Source organism: Molothrus ater, chromosome 25 (assembly GCF_012460135.2).
Source record: "Molothrus ater isolate BHLD 08-10-18 breed brown headed cowbird chromosome 25, BPBGC_Mater_1.1, whole genome shotgun sequence".
Lineage (NCBI taxonomy): Eukaryota > Metazoa > Chordata > Aves > Passeriformes > Icteridae > Molothrus > Molothrus ater.
The window spans coordinates 2,507,189-2,521,430 of NC_050502.2; the positions used below are offsets into that span (position 1 = coordinate 2,507,189).

Consider the following 14,242-nt stretch of genomic DNA (forward strand, 5'->3'; position numbering starts at 1 on the left):
AGAACACTTCCTTAAGGATTGCAGAGAGCAGGGATCAGCCTCTTTATCTCTGCAAAACATTTGCAGCATGAATTGTTTGTACCAATGGTGCATTGCAAAATTGAAATGTTTCCACTTTGTGATTAAAAACAACTTAAATATGACTTCCATGTTTTTCCCTCAACAAAACACAAGGCTCTAGACAAGTTCAAATAGAGATGATGGGCCACCAGCACAGGCTCTGGAGAGCAGAGATGTTTGTGCAGTTGCACAGCTCATTCTTGACCTTGTTGTGTTCCAGAGGAAGGAGGGGCCCACGTGCTCCATCTATGGCCAGAGCCAGATGGGAGTTTTGGGTTTTGATTCTGATACTGATTCCATTTTAAAAATTAAAATCCCAGCCTTTCTCTGATCTTTAGTGCTGAATGTGACCTGGGCCTTTTGCTGCTCCTGCGTGCCCAGCTCCCACAGTCCAGCTGTGAGACTTCAGCTCCTCTGTGGACTGGTCCTTACCTGCTCCTTCAGGATCTGAGCCTGCAAACAAGTCCCAGAGAAGTGAGAAAAGACATCAGGGTGCCTGTCCACTGCTCCTGAGCCATCCTGAGCCAATTTACACTTCCCAGAGGGTGCAAACGTGCACGGAAGGAGCCCTCTAAGGAGGGTGGTGACCTGGCAGTGTTTGTCCTGCCAGCACAGGGGAGCTGCTGGTGCAGGGCCAGGAGCTGAGGAGTGAACGTGCTCCGAGTCAGTAACACCTGAGCAGGCAGAGGCCCTGCTGCTCTGAGCCTGAGGATCAGCTCTCTGCCTCTGTGTCCCTGTTTTCTCTCATAAAACACTTCCTGCAGTGCTTCCCAGGGCTCTTAGGAGCAATGAGCAGTTCATATTTGTAAAAAGCTTTGAAGCTGAATGGTGCTAATTATTATTTATAGGCATTTGTTCTCACCATGGGTAGTTCTCCTTGATCCTGGGCATGAAAGGAAACCAGGACATTTGTAAGCTGGTCAGGCAGGAGTTTGGCCTTGAAGTCTTTATGTACTTGTTTCCCCACTGGGTTCTGGGTGTGTTTGTAATATATTTGTCACATTAAATGACCAGTTTGGGGATTTATTGCACCAGCCAGATGTGCCAAAAGATCTTTACTCATTTCCCTCAGTTCTGCTGACACACGACCTGCAGGATTTTGGCATGCCAGGAGACAGGGAAATGCCATCAGCCTGAGCTGGGTTGGATGATCAGCAGGACTGGATGTTCCACTTCCAGGAAAGAGGAAAGTCAGATCTTCTGCTTGGGAGAGCCACCACATTGCAAAGAGAAGCTGTTTGCAGCAGGTTTTGCTGGTGCTCAACTTTGGTGAAGAAAACAGGAAAGAAGGAGGAGAAAGATGTCAAACAGCTGGGCCATTTTTTCCCTGACAATCCTGCTTAGCAGATGAAGCAGCAGAAGGGGGGGAATGACAGGGGAGAATTGGTGTATTATAGTTCCTGTGTAACTGGTGATAGTTCTGTAAATCATTTCTGAGCTGCTGTAGTTAAGGACTCTGCTGAAGGGTGTGCAGGGTCTCTGCATTTAATTCAGAGCTTGAGGTGATGAACAAGATTTCAACATTGACCCAACCCAGTTTGGTTGTTGTGAAATTCAGTTGGTGTTTTGTGCTGTTTGACATCACTTAAATGGGGCTTGTAAGGCCCAAAGAGCTCTGGGGGAGTTTTGGAGTCTGAGTGGCCCTGAATAACTCTGCTCTTTGCCTTCATATACTCTACTTATTGATCTGATTTCCTGCCTAATTTCTCCTCTCTGCTGAGTAATGCATTAAATAGTCAAGAGATTGTTCAGGCACCGCAAGGGGAAGTTGTTGGCAGAGCTGCAGCAATTCATCACTCCTGGAAGAAAGAGGCCCAAGAAGTAAATTTGATGCTTATCTTGTTTTCTTAATGGAGTTCTTGTCAGCTCACAGAGCAAATCCTGTTCCCTGGTGAGTGTGGTAGCATCAGCTTTGTCAGGGATATGGTTTGTTTCAGTGTAGGGAAGTTAGTGCTGGGGGAAAAGAGTTCCTGAGCACAGCCCAGTGTGGTGTCTGTTCTCTGAGCCACCTGGGCTGGTGGAACACGTGCCTTGAGAGGCTTGAAGGTCCCTCCAGCCCAGAGCATTCTGGGGCTCCTCCTGACAGCCAGCAGCTCTCAAGAATGACTCCCTTTAAGGGCTTTAGGGTTAGGGTTATGATTATATATCTGCTCAACAAGGCTGTTCTTCTCCCCATCTCAAAATGCTTTTCCCTGAGTAAATCAAACTGCATTTTAAAAACAGGGTTTGCCTTTCAGTGCAGTTAGCAAATTTTAAAGCATTTTGGTTCAGATTACAGATTGCAGAATGGTCTGAGTTGAAAGGGACCCACAAGGATCATTAAGTCCAAATCTTCAGTGAATGGCCCATGCAGGGATTGAATGTGCAACCTTGGTTTTATCAGCATCAAGCTCCAGCCAACTGAGCTAATCTCAGGGTCAAAACATACAATGTAATAATTCAGTGGATCTGTTTGAAATCACATTATTAGTGGTATAAATACTTTAACATTTGCAGTCTTGAAAAATTCCATTTCCTCATAACAACTACAGAGCTATGAAGCAGGGGAATAGTTGACTTTTTGTTCCACTGGACGTTGTCAGTTCTGGAATTGATTTAAAGCCTTTTGGGGGGAAGAGGTAGGGGTGGGCTTTTTTTTCCCTCCAGGGTGCTTTAGAGTATGTGACTTTTCATATTTAGATTTCCCTCCACACCCCTGTGTCCCACTGCCTGGCACTGCTGGACGTTCTCCCCCCCTTTGCTGCTCTGGCACACAAGAGGAGAGGGCAGAGGGTTGCTCAGGTTGTTCACATGGAGTTTGTGTTACTTTTGTTCAGGTAAAAGATTTGTTCATGTGTGACCACATGCATCCCTCTTAAGATGTTAGGAAAGCTTCTTACCCCAGAAGGTGCTGGGCACTGAGCAGGCTCTCCAGGTTATAGGCACAGCCCCAAAGCTGCCTGAGCTCCAGGGATTGTTGGGCTCTGTGTGCAGGGCCAGGAGCTGGACTGGATGATCCCTGTGGGTCCCTTCCAGCCCAGGATATTCCAGGATTCTCCCTGGAGGATGCTTGGTCACACAGTTCAGTTTTAGGTGGCCCTGCAAGCAGCAGGGAGGTGGACTCTCATACTGATGTTCTCTCCTAACTCAGGATATTCCAGGAGTCTATTCCCAGGTACAAGGCAGCATTCACAGGGCTTTCTCCAGGGTCCAGGCAGCCAGGACAGGAAAGCAGCCTGGAGGGTGTGGGGACAGGGAGTTCTCCCACACTGGGTATTTTGGTGAGAGCAGAGGGCAGGGCAGTGCTCTGGGTGCTGCTCAGGTTGCTGGGACTGAGATGACTCTTGGGGGCTCCTTGTGTCACTGTGCTGCCAGCCAGAGCCTTGAAAAAAAGAAATGGTTTTGTTGTTGCCAAAAATCTTCCGTTGGATGACCATCACATGATGTGTAAGCAGCAGATTTTCTAAAAATATACAGATATAATAATGCTGGCAACTTAGAATTAGGTTTACAGAACAAAAGGAATGAATTGTTACTCCTTTTTAAAATTCTCATTAGGAATAAAATGCTTAATTCAGACTGCCAGTAACAATGGGCTTGAAACCCACCACTGAACTGCTCATTAAGGCCTTCACCCTCAGCAGGTGCTGGCCAGAAAACTCAGCAACTCTGACTTGGCATTTTGCTGTTTTATTAGTGCTGTGTTTCATCTGCTTTGTCTCTGCCAGGCATCAGAGATGGCACCCACGGGCCCTGCAGTCATCATTCAGCCAAGGGAAAGACACAGGACAATTGCTCTGCAGGGGGGGGGAAATTGGAAAAATTAATTAATGAGAAAATTGGTGTTTTATGTTTGAGAGAGTGAAAGGAAAACACTTGAAGCCAAGAAAGGAGAGCTGGTTCTTGTCCAGGGCAAAGCAAATGCCAGAGAGAGTGAGGGAAAGAGACAGCAAAGAGATCTGATCTGCTAGGAGATAGAAAGGAGTGAAGTGAGTCTTAAAGATAGGAGGAAGGAATTTTACTAGGAACAAAAATGAAGCTTTGTCCCTGCATATGCTGGAAGAGCATTCCAGATGTGAGTGGCAGTGGTTAAAGCTTCCTGTGTGGGGCTGCTCCAGCCATGGCTGCTCTGCACCATCCAAGGGTTTGTTGTGGGACTGTAGTGGGTTAAATGCTGGGGGGAGCACTGTGTGACAGCACAGCATAAATCAGGAAGAAAGAACCAAAACCAAGCAATGATTGGGAGCAGGGAACCTCCTGGTCAAACCTCAGAGTGGTTAAGAGGCAATGCCTGAGCTGGTAACTGGGAAAATGTTACATTTTAGGCTGGAACCGTGGTATAGAGCTCATTTGGCCAGGACTGAGAGTCAAGAATATAAACATTTTTAAAGGAGGAGTTGCCAGGAAGGTATTTGCAGGAACACACATGTGATCTAAATACATTAGTGGCTTTAGACTAAGCTTTAAAAAAGTGAAGGTCTATAAATTAAATAGATTTAATAGACCCCTGATTACTTTAAAATCTTTTTTCCCCTCTTTCCACGTGAGAGTAGGGGCCTAACTACCACCATAAGCCTCTGAAACACAGTTCAATACCTGAAGAAATGCCTTTTGAGCCTGAGGGACCTTGTTTGTGGTACCAGCTACAGAGATTTGAACTTCCTTGCTTGGGAGTTTCTTCCAGAACTAACAACCTGGATTCTCTCTCCAGCTCTTCTCTTAGGAAACGCCACCAACTCCTCACAGCACGGAGGCCCAGCATGAATGGGAACTGTGCTGGGGGCACAGACTGGTTGAGAAATCTGGACTCCAGTTGTCCTGTGGAAAACAGAACTCCAGCAGCCCATGAGTCAGAAGAAAGTTCTGTGGTGTTAGGAGGTCACAGCCCTGCAGTTCCCAGGACTGAGGGTAAGGATACTGCCCTCAACATTGTAATCTTTGAGGGAGATTATTGTTTGGGCTTTAAGGGGTGTAATGGTTTTGAAAGTGTTCCAGTATCACAGGGCAGTTTGCACTGGGCAGTATGTGCCCTGCCTGTGCCAGGCTGCTCCAAAGGTCAGGAGTTCAGAGCAGAGTTCAGCACCTTGGCAAGAGCATCCCCAGGGCTGTCCTGGCCGGGCTGGAGCTGGCCCTGAGCAGGTTCACTGCAGGCATCTGGGCAGTCCTGTGTGCCCACCCCGGGCTGCACTGGGCACTGCTGCCCTACAGCACTCTGCTGAGGTGTGTGCTGCTGCTCAGCTTCCTGGGGGAGTCCTGCCAGCAGGCTGGGTCTGTGTTTCTGGCCTTGTTTGATTCCTGTGCTCCTGCCCTTTTCAGCTGAATCCATCTTGCTTTAACAGGGAACATTAAGCACCATGGCTCACCAAAACATCCAGCTGCTGGTGCAGTTCAATAACAGCCAAGTTTTATGTCATATAACATCACCCTGACAGTTATGGCATCCCTAATTATTGCATGACTCAGTTTTCTCATTTCAGTAGCAAGTGTTACTATGAAATTATGTTTTTTAATAAATTCTCTCCTCCCCTTGCAATGTTTGTTTGTGTCCCTCAGGTTTGGATTCTGAATGCCGACACAACACTTGCCCAGTAAATCCCCAGATCTGTAGCATGCTGTCTGCTCCTGAAGAACCTCACAGCTGCCATATCCCAGATGGAAATAAGAGACAGCTGGAATATTTTAATACCCAGGAACGCCATGGATGCTGTGCATTGTCTTCAAGCAGCAATTCCCAGACAGTAGCTCCAGAGAAAGTGACCCTGGTGGTGGATGGCACCCGCTTTGCAGTGAACCCCCAGATCTTCACTGCTCACCCTGACACCATGCTGGGAAGGTGGGTCACTTCTGTTACCTTCAAGGTACATCAGGACAGTCTAAAATATTTTTTAAATGGAATAAACGTGTAATGTTTGTTTTGTGATCTCATCTGTACACACGGTGACCTCAGTCAGAATTTGGCTGTGAGTGAGGCCCAGAAGACCTGACCAGATGGAGAGTTGGTGGTTCTCTAGATAAGTCTCCATGTCCATCAAAACATGCACACTTTTAGCCAAAGGTGATCTCCTTTTCCTTCTCCCCAAGTGTTTGCCTGGTCTGTCAGCTGTACATCTGTCCCCAACTGATAACCTTCCTCCTGAATGGGGAATGTGATAATGCTCCATCCCTTCCTGCTGGCACCTCTTGATACTCTCTCAAAAGAGAAGTTACTCAGCTCCTTCTGAGAGGTTGGAGCCTGTTGCTGCACCAAGAAATCCTCATGTGCTGTATTGCCAGGGGTGCTGTACTGCCAGCACTTCCACCTCTCTGCCCAAAGGGTTCTGGTGGGTCACTGACCCTGCATGGATCATTGTGTAAAACAAGGCACCTAAAGTCATGTGGAGTTATCTGGTGTAGGTCAGTGCAAGGGCTTTATGGCCAGGGGATTTTCTGCCCCAGGACTGAATGATCCGTTCCTTTGGCTTGTTCCTTAGAGTGCAGTAGCCGGAGTAACAGAGGCCTCCCTGAGCCAAGTCTTGTCCTTGTTTACTAAGGAAGAGATTGCAGTGGAGGTTTAAGTTGCTGTATCTCTGTGTCACTGCTGGGCTTCATCACAGAATCATGGAATGGCCTCAGCTGCAAGGGACCTTGAAGCTCAGTTCATTTCACCCCTGCCATGGGCAGGGACAGCTTCCACTAGCCCAGGTTACTCCAAGCCCCATCCAGCCTGGCCTTGGACACTTCCAGGGCTGGGGCAACGCAGCTTCTCTGGGCAGCCTCTGCCAGGCCCTCCTTGCCCACACAGGAAAGAATTTTCTAACCCCAGTGCACCTGTTTGTCTCTGGAATAAATGCATTTCGATGTCCTTGTGCACTCACACAGTTCTTCACCTCTTTCAGGATGTTTGGGCCAGGCAGAGAATACAATTTCACCCGGCCGAACGAGAAGGGCGAGTACGAGATCGCAGAAGGGATCAGCTCAGCCGTGTTCCGCACCGTGCTGGTAAGGGCAGCTCGGCAGTGGGGGAGAAAAGAAACAATCTGTTTGTCACACAGCTCAGCCATCTCCAGGCACTCCCTGGAACATTCTGGTTTTAAGTTTTGCATTGTGATTTCTAAAGAAAAAATGTAGCTTTGGTATAAGTCTACATTTCAGATATTTGCTTGTGTTGCCTTTTACCTTTTCTATGTCCTGCTGTTGTAATTCCTGAGCTGTATCCTGACCTTGTGGTTGCATATGAGATGTTATGAAACCCTGTGTCATGGAAAGGTTTTAACTGGAGCTCATAATTTATCAGACCCTAGAGGATCTGCAAAAAGATTGGACAAGCAGGGCTGTTTTAGAAATCGTTTCAGTATCTCTCCAATATTAGTAAACAAAATAAAGAACTAATTAGGAATTATCATAGTCCAAGATGTTCATAGTTTTTCTCTCCAAAAACTGTCCTTTTATTCACAGGATTATTACAAAACCGGAATCATTAACTGCCCTGATGGGATTTCCATCCCAGACCTTCGAGACACATGTGATTACCTCTGCATAAACTTTGATTTCAACACAATCAAATGTCAAGATTTAAGTAAGTACAAAGAGAAATCAGCTCTTAGGAGATCATCTGCAGGGCATTGAGCACTCTGATCCTGATTCAGTGTAGTTCTTAATCTTGAGCTTTAGTTTAGACATGAACACATGGATTTCACTGGGGCTCAAGTTGCATTTAAACAGCTTCCTTTTGGCTGCTTCAATCCAAAGTGACCAAATCCTTCAGGACACAGGCACTTTGCTCCAAAAGCAAATTTTAACATTTTAGTCTCTTTTTCTAACAGAGGCTGAGCAGAGCTTGCTGTTACTGCCAACAAAATGAAGGCTAAAAGCAGGATTATAACCCCTATCCAAAATGTACCAAAGAATCATGAATAATTTAAGCTAAAGGCTGATGGGCAGAGCAGGAACCAAGGATACCAAATCTGGAGAGCAGTAGAATTCCTGGTCATGAAGGAATTTGATTTGGAGCAGCTTTTTGGTGGGCATGCTGGCAAAAAGAAGTACTTTTAACACAGGCAGGTCTGTGAAAGGCACTTTACTGAAATGGGGTGTGTGGTATCATAACACAGGCTGTGGGTGGAATTTCCTGCCCTGTTCTCTGGTGAGTGATCACAGAGAAAGCAGCAAAATGTACTTTCAAGGGCAGAGGTTGTTGCTGGAAATTCAAGTTAAGTATCATAATGAATTAATTATTCAGTCTATTACTGTTTCACTGTATTGATTGGAGCTTGGTGGGTTTTTAATGGGAATGGAATGGTTCTGCAGTGCAATTTGCATCCCATTTGAAATGCAGTCTGCACTTCTGACTTTGCCAGTTCTGGATCTGGAGGCTGTTGATGTGTCTGAACATATGTTGAGCATTTTGTCTGAAGAAGAACTCTGGCTGTGCTCTTGGATGGATCTGGGAAGTGCAGAGCTGAGATATTTTCATGCTGCAGCAAAGCTGCTGTGCTCTGTGTCTCCTCAGGTGCTCTGTTACACGAGCTCTCCAACGATGGGGCTCACAAGCAGTTTGACAGCTACCTGGAGGAGCTGATCCTGCCCATCATGGTGGACAGCGCGCGGAAGGGCGAGCGCGAGTGTCACATCGTCGTGCTGACCGATGAGGACACCGTGGACTGGGATGAGGATCATCCACCTCCCATGGGAGAGGAGTATTCACAGAGTAAGGGCTCTGCTCTCTGTTCCACACACACTCAGCCATAAGAAAAGGGCACATTCCCAATCTGGCTTCCTCCAGGAGGAGGTGCTGGCACGTGGAGCCCTGATTTGTGTGCTCTGTATGAGCTGGTGCTGCTGGAGGCAGGATGCCTGGCTGGTTAAAACTGATCCCAGCACTCACTGCACCTTTCCTCCTGTTTCTGCCTCCCCTTAGCCTTTTCCAGGCTCCTTAATGAGGGAATATTCTTTGCTTTACACTCCCATCACCACCCAGTCTATCGAGACTGTGATTTGCATCTCTGCCCTCCCAAAAGGAAGTGCAATTAATCCCAGTGAGGAAAACAGACACCTGCAATAATCCTTGGAATCCACACCTGGCTTTTGGCACAGCAGGGCATGCCAGAAGCAGGGAGGAGGTTCCTCTTTGTTGATTCTAATCACCCCTTTTATTTCTCAAGTCCTTTACAGTTCCAAGCTGTACAGATTCTTCAAGTACATTGAGAACCGGGATGTGGCAAAAGCCGTGTTGAAGGAACGGGGCCTGAAGAACATTCGCATTGGCATCGAAGGTAACGTGCTGCTTCAGAAGGTGAAATGCATGTTCAGGTCACTCCACAGTCAGCAAAGCCTGATTTCTTCTGAAATCCAGGCATTTCTTTGTTTACTCTGTGTTTTACATTTATTTTTACCAAGCCAGTTAAAACTCAGCATGTTTTTCCTTTACCTCTGCCGTGTTCCACTGAAATTAGACAGGGGACTTAAAGGGAAGTGAAAGGTACATAACATGTAGGAGAAAGACTTGTCTCCTTAGGAATGAGTAAACAGGAAACAGGAGTCAAATGTTTCCACCTGCTGATCCAAGCTTTCCCTTAGGGAGCTTAGAGAATGCTGGGCTCTGTCCTGGGAGACTTATTTTTATAGTAGCTGTGTTTGCTCACAGGATGGCTGGTGCTGTGCAGCACCTGCAGGCTGACTACACACAGTGCTGTGTGTGATTCTCTTGTCAGAGAATCATGGAATTGTTTAGGTTGGAAAAACTCTCTAAAATGATTGAATCCAACCATCAACCCCGCACTGCTAAGCCCACCACATCTCCAAGGGCCACATCTACATGTCTTTTAAATCCCTCCATGGATGGTGACTCCACCACTGCCCTGGACAGCCTGTGCCATGGCTGGACGTGGTGAAGACATTTTCCATAATGCCCAATTTAAACCCTTCCAGCACAGCTTGAGGCCATTTCCTCTCATCCTGTCCCTGTTCCCTGGGAGTAGAGTCCGACCCCCCCCAGCTGTCCCCTCCTGTCAGGGACTTGTGCAGAGCCACAAGGTCCCCCCTGAGCCTCCTTTGCTCCAGGCTGAGCCCCTTTCCCAGCTCCCTCAGCCAGTCTGGGTGCTCCAGACCCTTTCCCAGCTCCATTTCCTTCTCTGGATACGCTCCAGCCCCTCAATGTCTGTCTTGTTGTGAGGGGCCCAAAACTGAATGCAGTACTCAAGGTGGCTCAGCAGCGCCCAGTACAGGGGGACAGTCACTGCCCTGGGCCTGCTGGACAGACCATGGCTGCTACAGCCCAGGTGCCCATGGCCTTGTTGCCCACCTGGGCTCCTGTTCAGCCTTCAACTCCTCATTTTCTCCCCACATAACCTCAGGACATCCTCATAGTCCTCTTGATTTATCTGGCCCTTTTTCCTTCTCATCCTCACTGCTCATCTTTTGGCACATGGGGATGACCTGCTCCTGAAACTTTAAGTTTTCCTTCTTGGAGGATGCCCAGCCTTGCAGGACTCTTTTTCAGGGGAAAAGAGAACAGTCTTTTACAAGCCAGTAAAGCTAAATGTGGAATGTGAGCATTTGTCTGGAATCTGAGCATTTGTCTGCTCAGTTGTGCGTGTGTCCCACCCTGACCCCACAGTCGCTCCTATAGTAGAGGAAATGTATTGTATTTGAATATCTGTATAGAGGCTTTGCCCCATGAGGTCTTGGTTGTCCTTGATGGGCTGCAGCTGCAATGTCTTTAATTGGGCTGCAGCTGTGACCAATGAAGATAACTGGGATAAAAGGGGGTGGGTTAGCCAGTCAGGGAGAGCCTTGGAGGAGCCCTGAACTGGGAAAGAACAGCATGCAGAAGAAAGAGTCTGTGCTGTGAAGGTCTGCAGCCATAAGAACACACCAAGGAGGTATGGACTTTAGAAATCTGACAACAACAATATGAGACTCTAGAAATAGAACAACAACACACTCCTACCTGGATGTTCTGGAATCCTGTTGTCCCTTTGTGAATCAGAGAGGTGCAGTGGAACTGAGTGGCTGTCTGTGTTTCCAGGGTACCCCACATGCAAGGAGAAGGTGAAGAGGAGGCCTGGAGGCCGCTCTGAGGTGATCTACAACTACGTGCAGCGGCCCTTCATCCAGATGTCCTGGGAGAAGGAGGAGGGCAAGAGCCGCCACGTGGATTTCCAGTGCGTTCGCAGCAAATCCCTGACAAACCTGGTCACGGTGGGGGACGATGTCTCGGAGGACCACGAGGTGATCATGCATCACCCCCCACAAGTGGATGAATTGGACAGGCTGAACGCCCCCTTCTCCCAAATGGTTGTTAATGATCTACCGGATTAGTGCGGCTCAGGGTGGAGAATCCTGCTGGAGGTGGGGAACTCTCACCACACTTTCATCCCAGGTGATGGGACACAGACTCCTGCCAGGTGCTTTATCCTCGTTCATGCTCTTACTACGTTGTCATATTTCAAGCATGTTAATAAAGAGCCACACTCCATAGTCTTAATTGTGCAATGAAAAGCAACATCTGCTCAGACAAAAAGAAATGACCTGTTGTTTCTACTACAAAGGCTTCCGGATTGTGGGTGCTGAATATTTTATCTAAACTTCTGAAAGAAGAGCACAAGTATGGAAATATCTTGTGGGACACGAGAGAGGAAATTCTGGGCCTGTCAAGACAAAGCTTTCCTTTGCCATTAGGCACAGCTTTGTTTTTGTGAGTTACAGAGGAGTGAACATCAAAGCAGGACAGATGATATTCTATATCAACCAGCAGAAATGTAGCACAGTGTGACAGCAAAGCCTGAGCATGGAGGAACCTGTTTGCACTGCCACCTGGCTTTGGATCCAGCGTGGTGTACTGCTGCCCTAGGAAGGAGGAACCAGTTCCATAGGAAGCATATTCACAGGAATTCCCCATCTGTACTTCTCTGTGAGATGGAATCATTGTTTTTAGGGATGTTTTCTGTTAAGTTCAGTAAAATGAGTAGATCATGCTGAAGGAAAACCCAAAAAAGACTGTAGCTGATATTTTACCAATAAAATAAATCTGTTAATAGCCACATAGATGTAAGAAGCTTTCTAGAGGTGACTGTGCATACTGAAGACTTTGCATTGTCTTTCCATCCCCCTGCTAAGACAAACAAAGCCAGTGGAGGAGCTCCCAGTTTACTACCTGAGTAAAATCCTTGTTCTCATCAACCTTAGTCAGAATTGCTGTAGACTCTCCAAGGAGCTGCTGCAGCAGCTTTAAAAAGCCAGCTTTTCTTCCCAATTTGGAACTGACTGGGCCATTTTTCTGTCAGGCAGGTAAGAAATACCAATAGTAAACCAGCCCTAAGAAGAGAAAAATGGACATACCTGGGAACAACTCCTTTGCTGCTCTGAGTGTGTTATCCTGATCTATGTCAGCTCTGGGAATTTGGGTTCAGGGCCAGCAAAGCTGTGACTGTAAGAACAGGGGCACACTCCAGGCTGGTTTAGCTCAGGTGCATTGGAGCCTCACTGGTCCTGCTCCTGCAGCACTGAGTTCCCTGTGGGAGTTCCATGTAGGAATTCCCTGTGGGAGTTCCCTGTGGGAGCTGGTTTAACCCCTGATGAGCACACAGTGAGTTCTGCACTGCCCCAGCTGAGCTGAGGGCACCCAGAGCTGGGCTGCCTCCCAAAGCCATCCCTTCTGAGGCTGTGTAAAGGCTCTGTACCCAAACCAGAGTTTTAGAACATGGTGCTGGTGCAAAGAAAAGCTGAAACCATTCAAGAAGAAGAGGGACAGAGCTCCTCACAAAGCTGGGCAGGTCAGTGCTGCTCTGGCAAAGGTGTTGAAACCTGCATTTCATGAGTGTTATCTGGTCAGACTTGGCAAAACTGAGGTGTAGGTATCAGTCTGGCCCTAGAAAGTTTAATCCTTTTTTGCCAGGCTGCAACATCAAGCAAATTTGTATTGTTCTCCTTCTGACTGCCAAGTGCATGGTGAATTGAGCAGTGAAATTTGCTGCTGGTTGCTGCCAAGGTGTTTGTGGTTTTCAGTGCAAGTAACATAACAAGATCAAGCAGAAATTTTTAGTTGCAAGTAACAAATCTCTGCCAAGGCACATTATAATTTCCATTAGTATGGATACAAGTTCCATTCCCTCAGTGTTTCCATTCTTAGCTTCTTTCCCAAGTGCAGCAAATAGATTTCTTCTAAAAAGAAGTGCCTATGGGAAGATTTCAGGACCTCCTAAGAGTCCCAGGTGTTCAGATGCCTAAATTTCCCTTGACTACTTTTGAAAACTCCTCCCTGTGTGTCATTGGGTGGGTAGAGAGAATGTCCTCTGGTGCCTGCACAGGGCTGGGGGGATGTGCAGACACTCCAGTATTGCTCCAGATGAGCTGTTGTTGATGTGGTAGAGAAAAGAAGGCACATGGACCATGAACCTCCACCAGGGGCCAGACCAACCCCAGTCCTTGCCTTGTGATGAGCTGTTCCTCAGGACAACAGAAGCAGTGCTGGAACTTGTCCCTAGGCCCTGAGTGCCCAGCAGTGATGGCCCCCAGGCTCTGTGATTGTTTGTGTGGATTTATTTCCCCAGCAGTGTCAGGTGTAGGTAAATGAGTGTTGGTATTGCCCAGCTGAGCTGGAATTGGAGGTTCCACACGTTCTGCTCTAAGGACTGGAGTGTGGGTGTTGTTCAGAGCTCCTCCTCAGGACTCTGTCAAGGCCTCAGGTGCTGAGGATTGCAGCTCAGCAGCACCTTCTGGGATCTGACACTGAAGGACCATATCCAGCCAAACCAAATCCCAGTCCCACCCAGTGTGTCCCTGAGGGCAGGGGCAGCTCGGCCTCTGGAAGGATTCAGGCATTGATTAAACTGCACCAGGCCCTCTTGGGAGTTCCAGACTGTCAGTGCTGTAGGAGTTCATGGTTCCCTGTGCAATCAGCTGCACCTTCAGCATGGGATGGATGCACATTATCCAGCTCCCATGATTTCCATGCAGTTTTTACCACTTGCCCACTGTGGTTTATTGGCTTTCCTAAGTAATTATTCATTCTGGATTTTAAATTTTGTTAGTAGAGTGATTCCATTGGAACACTGAATCAAATTTTAAAAGTGTTTGCTTTTCCTCCTCACACAGTCACCTACTTCAAGTACAAGGTCAACTTCTGTCTTACTCTGGATGTACTGAAGTGCTCCTGTGCTGTGTATGAATCCCAGATGTATGGTTTCTTTTCTGTATTAAAATATAAATTATATGTGACTTGTTT

General features: G+C 47.4%; 1 protein-coding gene across 2 annotated transcripts in view; it reads left to right on the forward strand.

Moving 5' to 3' along the window:
* KCTD20 (potassium channel tetramerization domain containing 20) overlaps positions 1–14,235 on the forward strand; it is a 33,684-nt gene extending 19,449 nt beyond the window's left edge. For both annotated transcript variants that reach the window (XM_036398426.1, XM_036398425.1), the window contains exons 2-8: positions 4,751–4,947; positions 5,593–5,872; positions 6,915–7,017; positions 7,474–7,594; positions 8,528–8,725; positions 9,180–9,290; positions 11,045–14,235. In XM_036398426.1, the coding sequence (XP_036254319.1) occupies positions 4,800–4,947; positions 5,593–5,872; positions 6,915–7,017; positions 7,474–7,594; positions 8,528–8,725; positions 9,180–9,290; positions 11,045–11,337 (1,254 nt within the window). In that variant the 5' untranslated portion in view covers positions 4,751–4,799 and the 3' untranslated portion in view covers positions 11,338–14,235. The remainder of the gene's footprint in view (positions 1–4,750; positions 4,948–5,592; positions 5,873–6,914; positions 7,018–7,473; positions 7,595–8,527; positions 8,726–9,179; positions 9,291–11,044) is intronic.
* Positions 14,236–14,242: the final 7 nt, after the last annotated feature.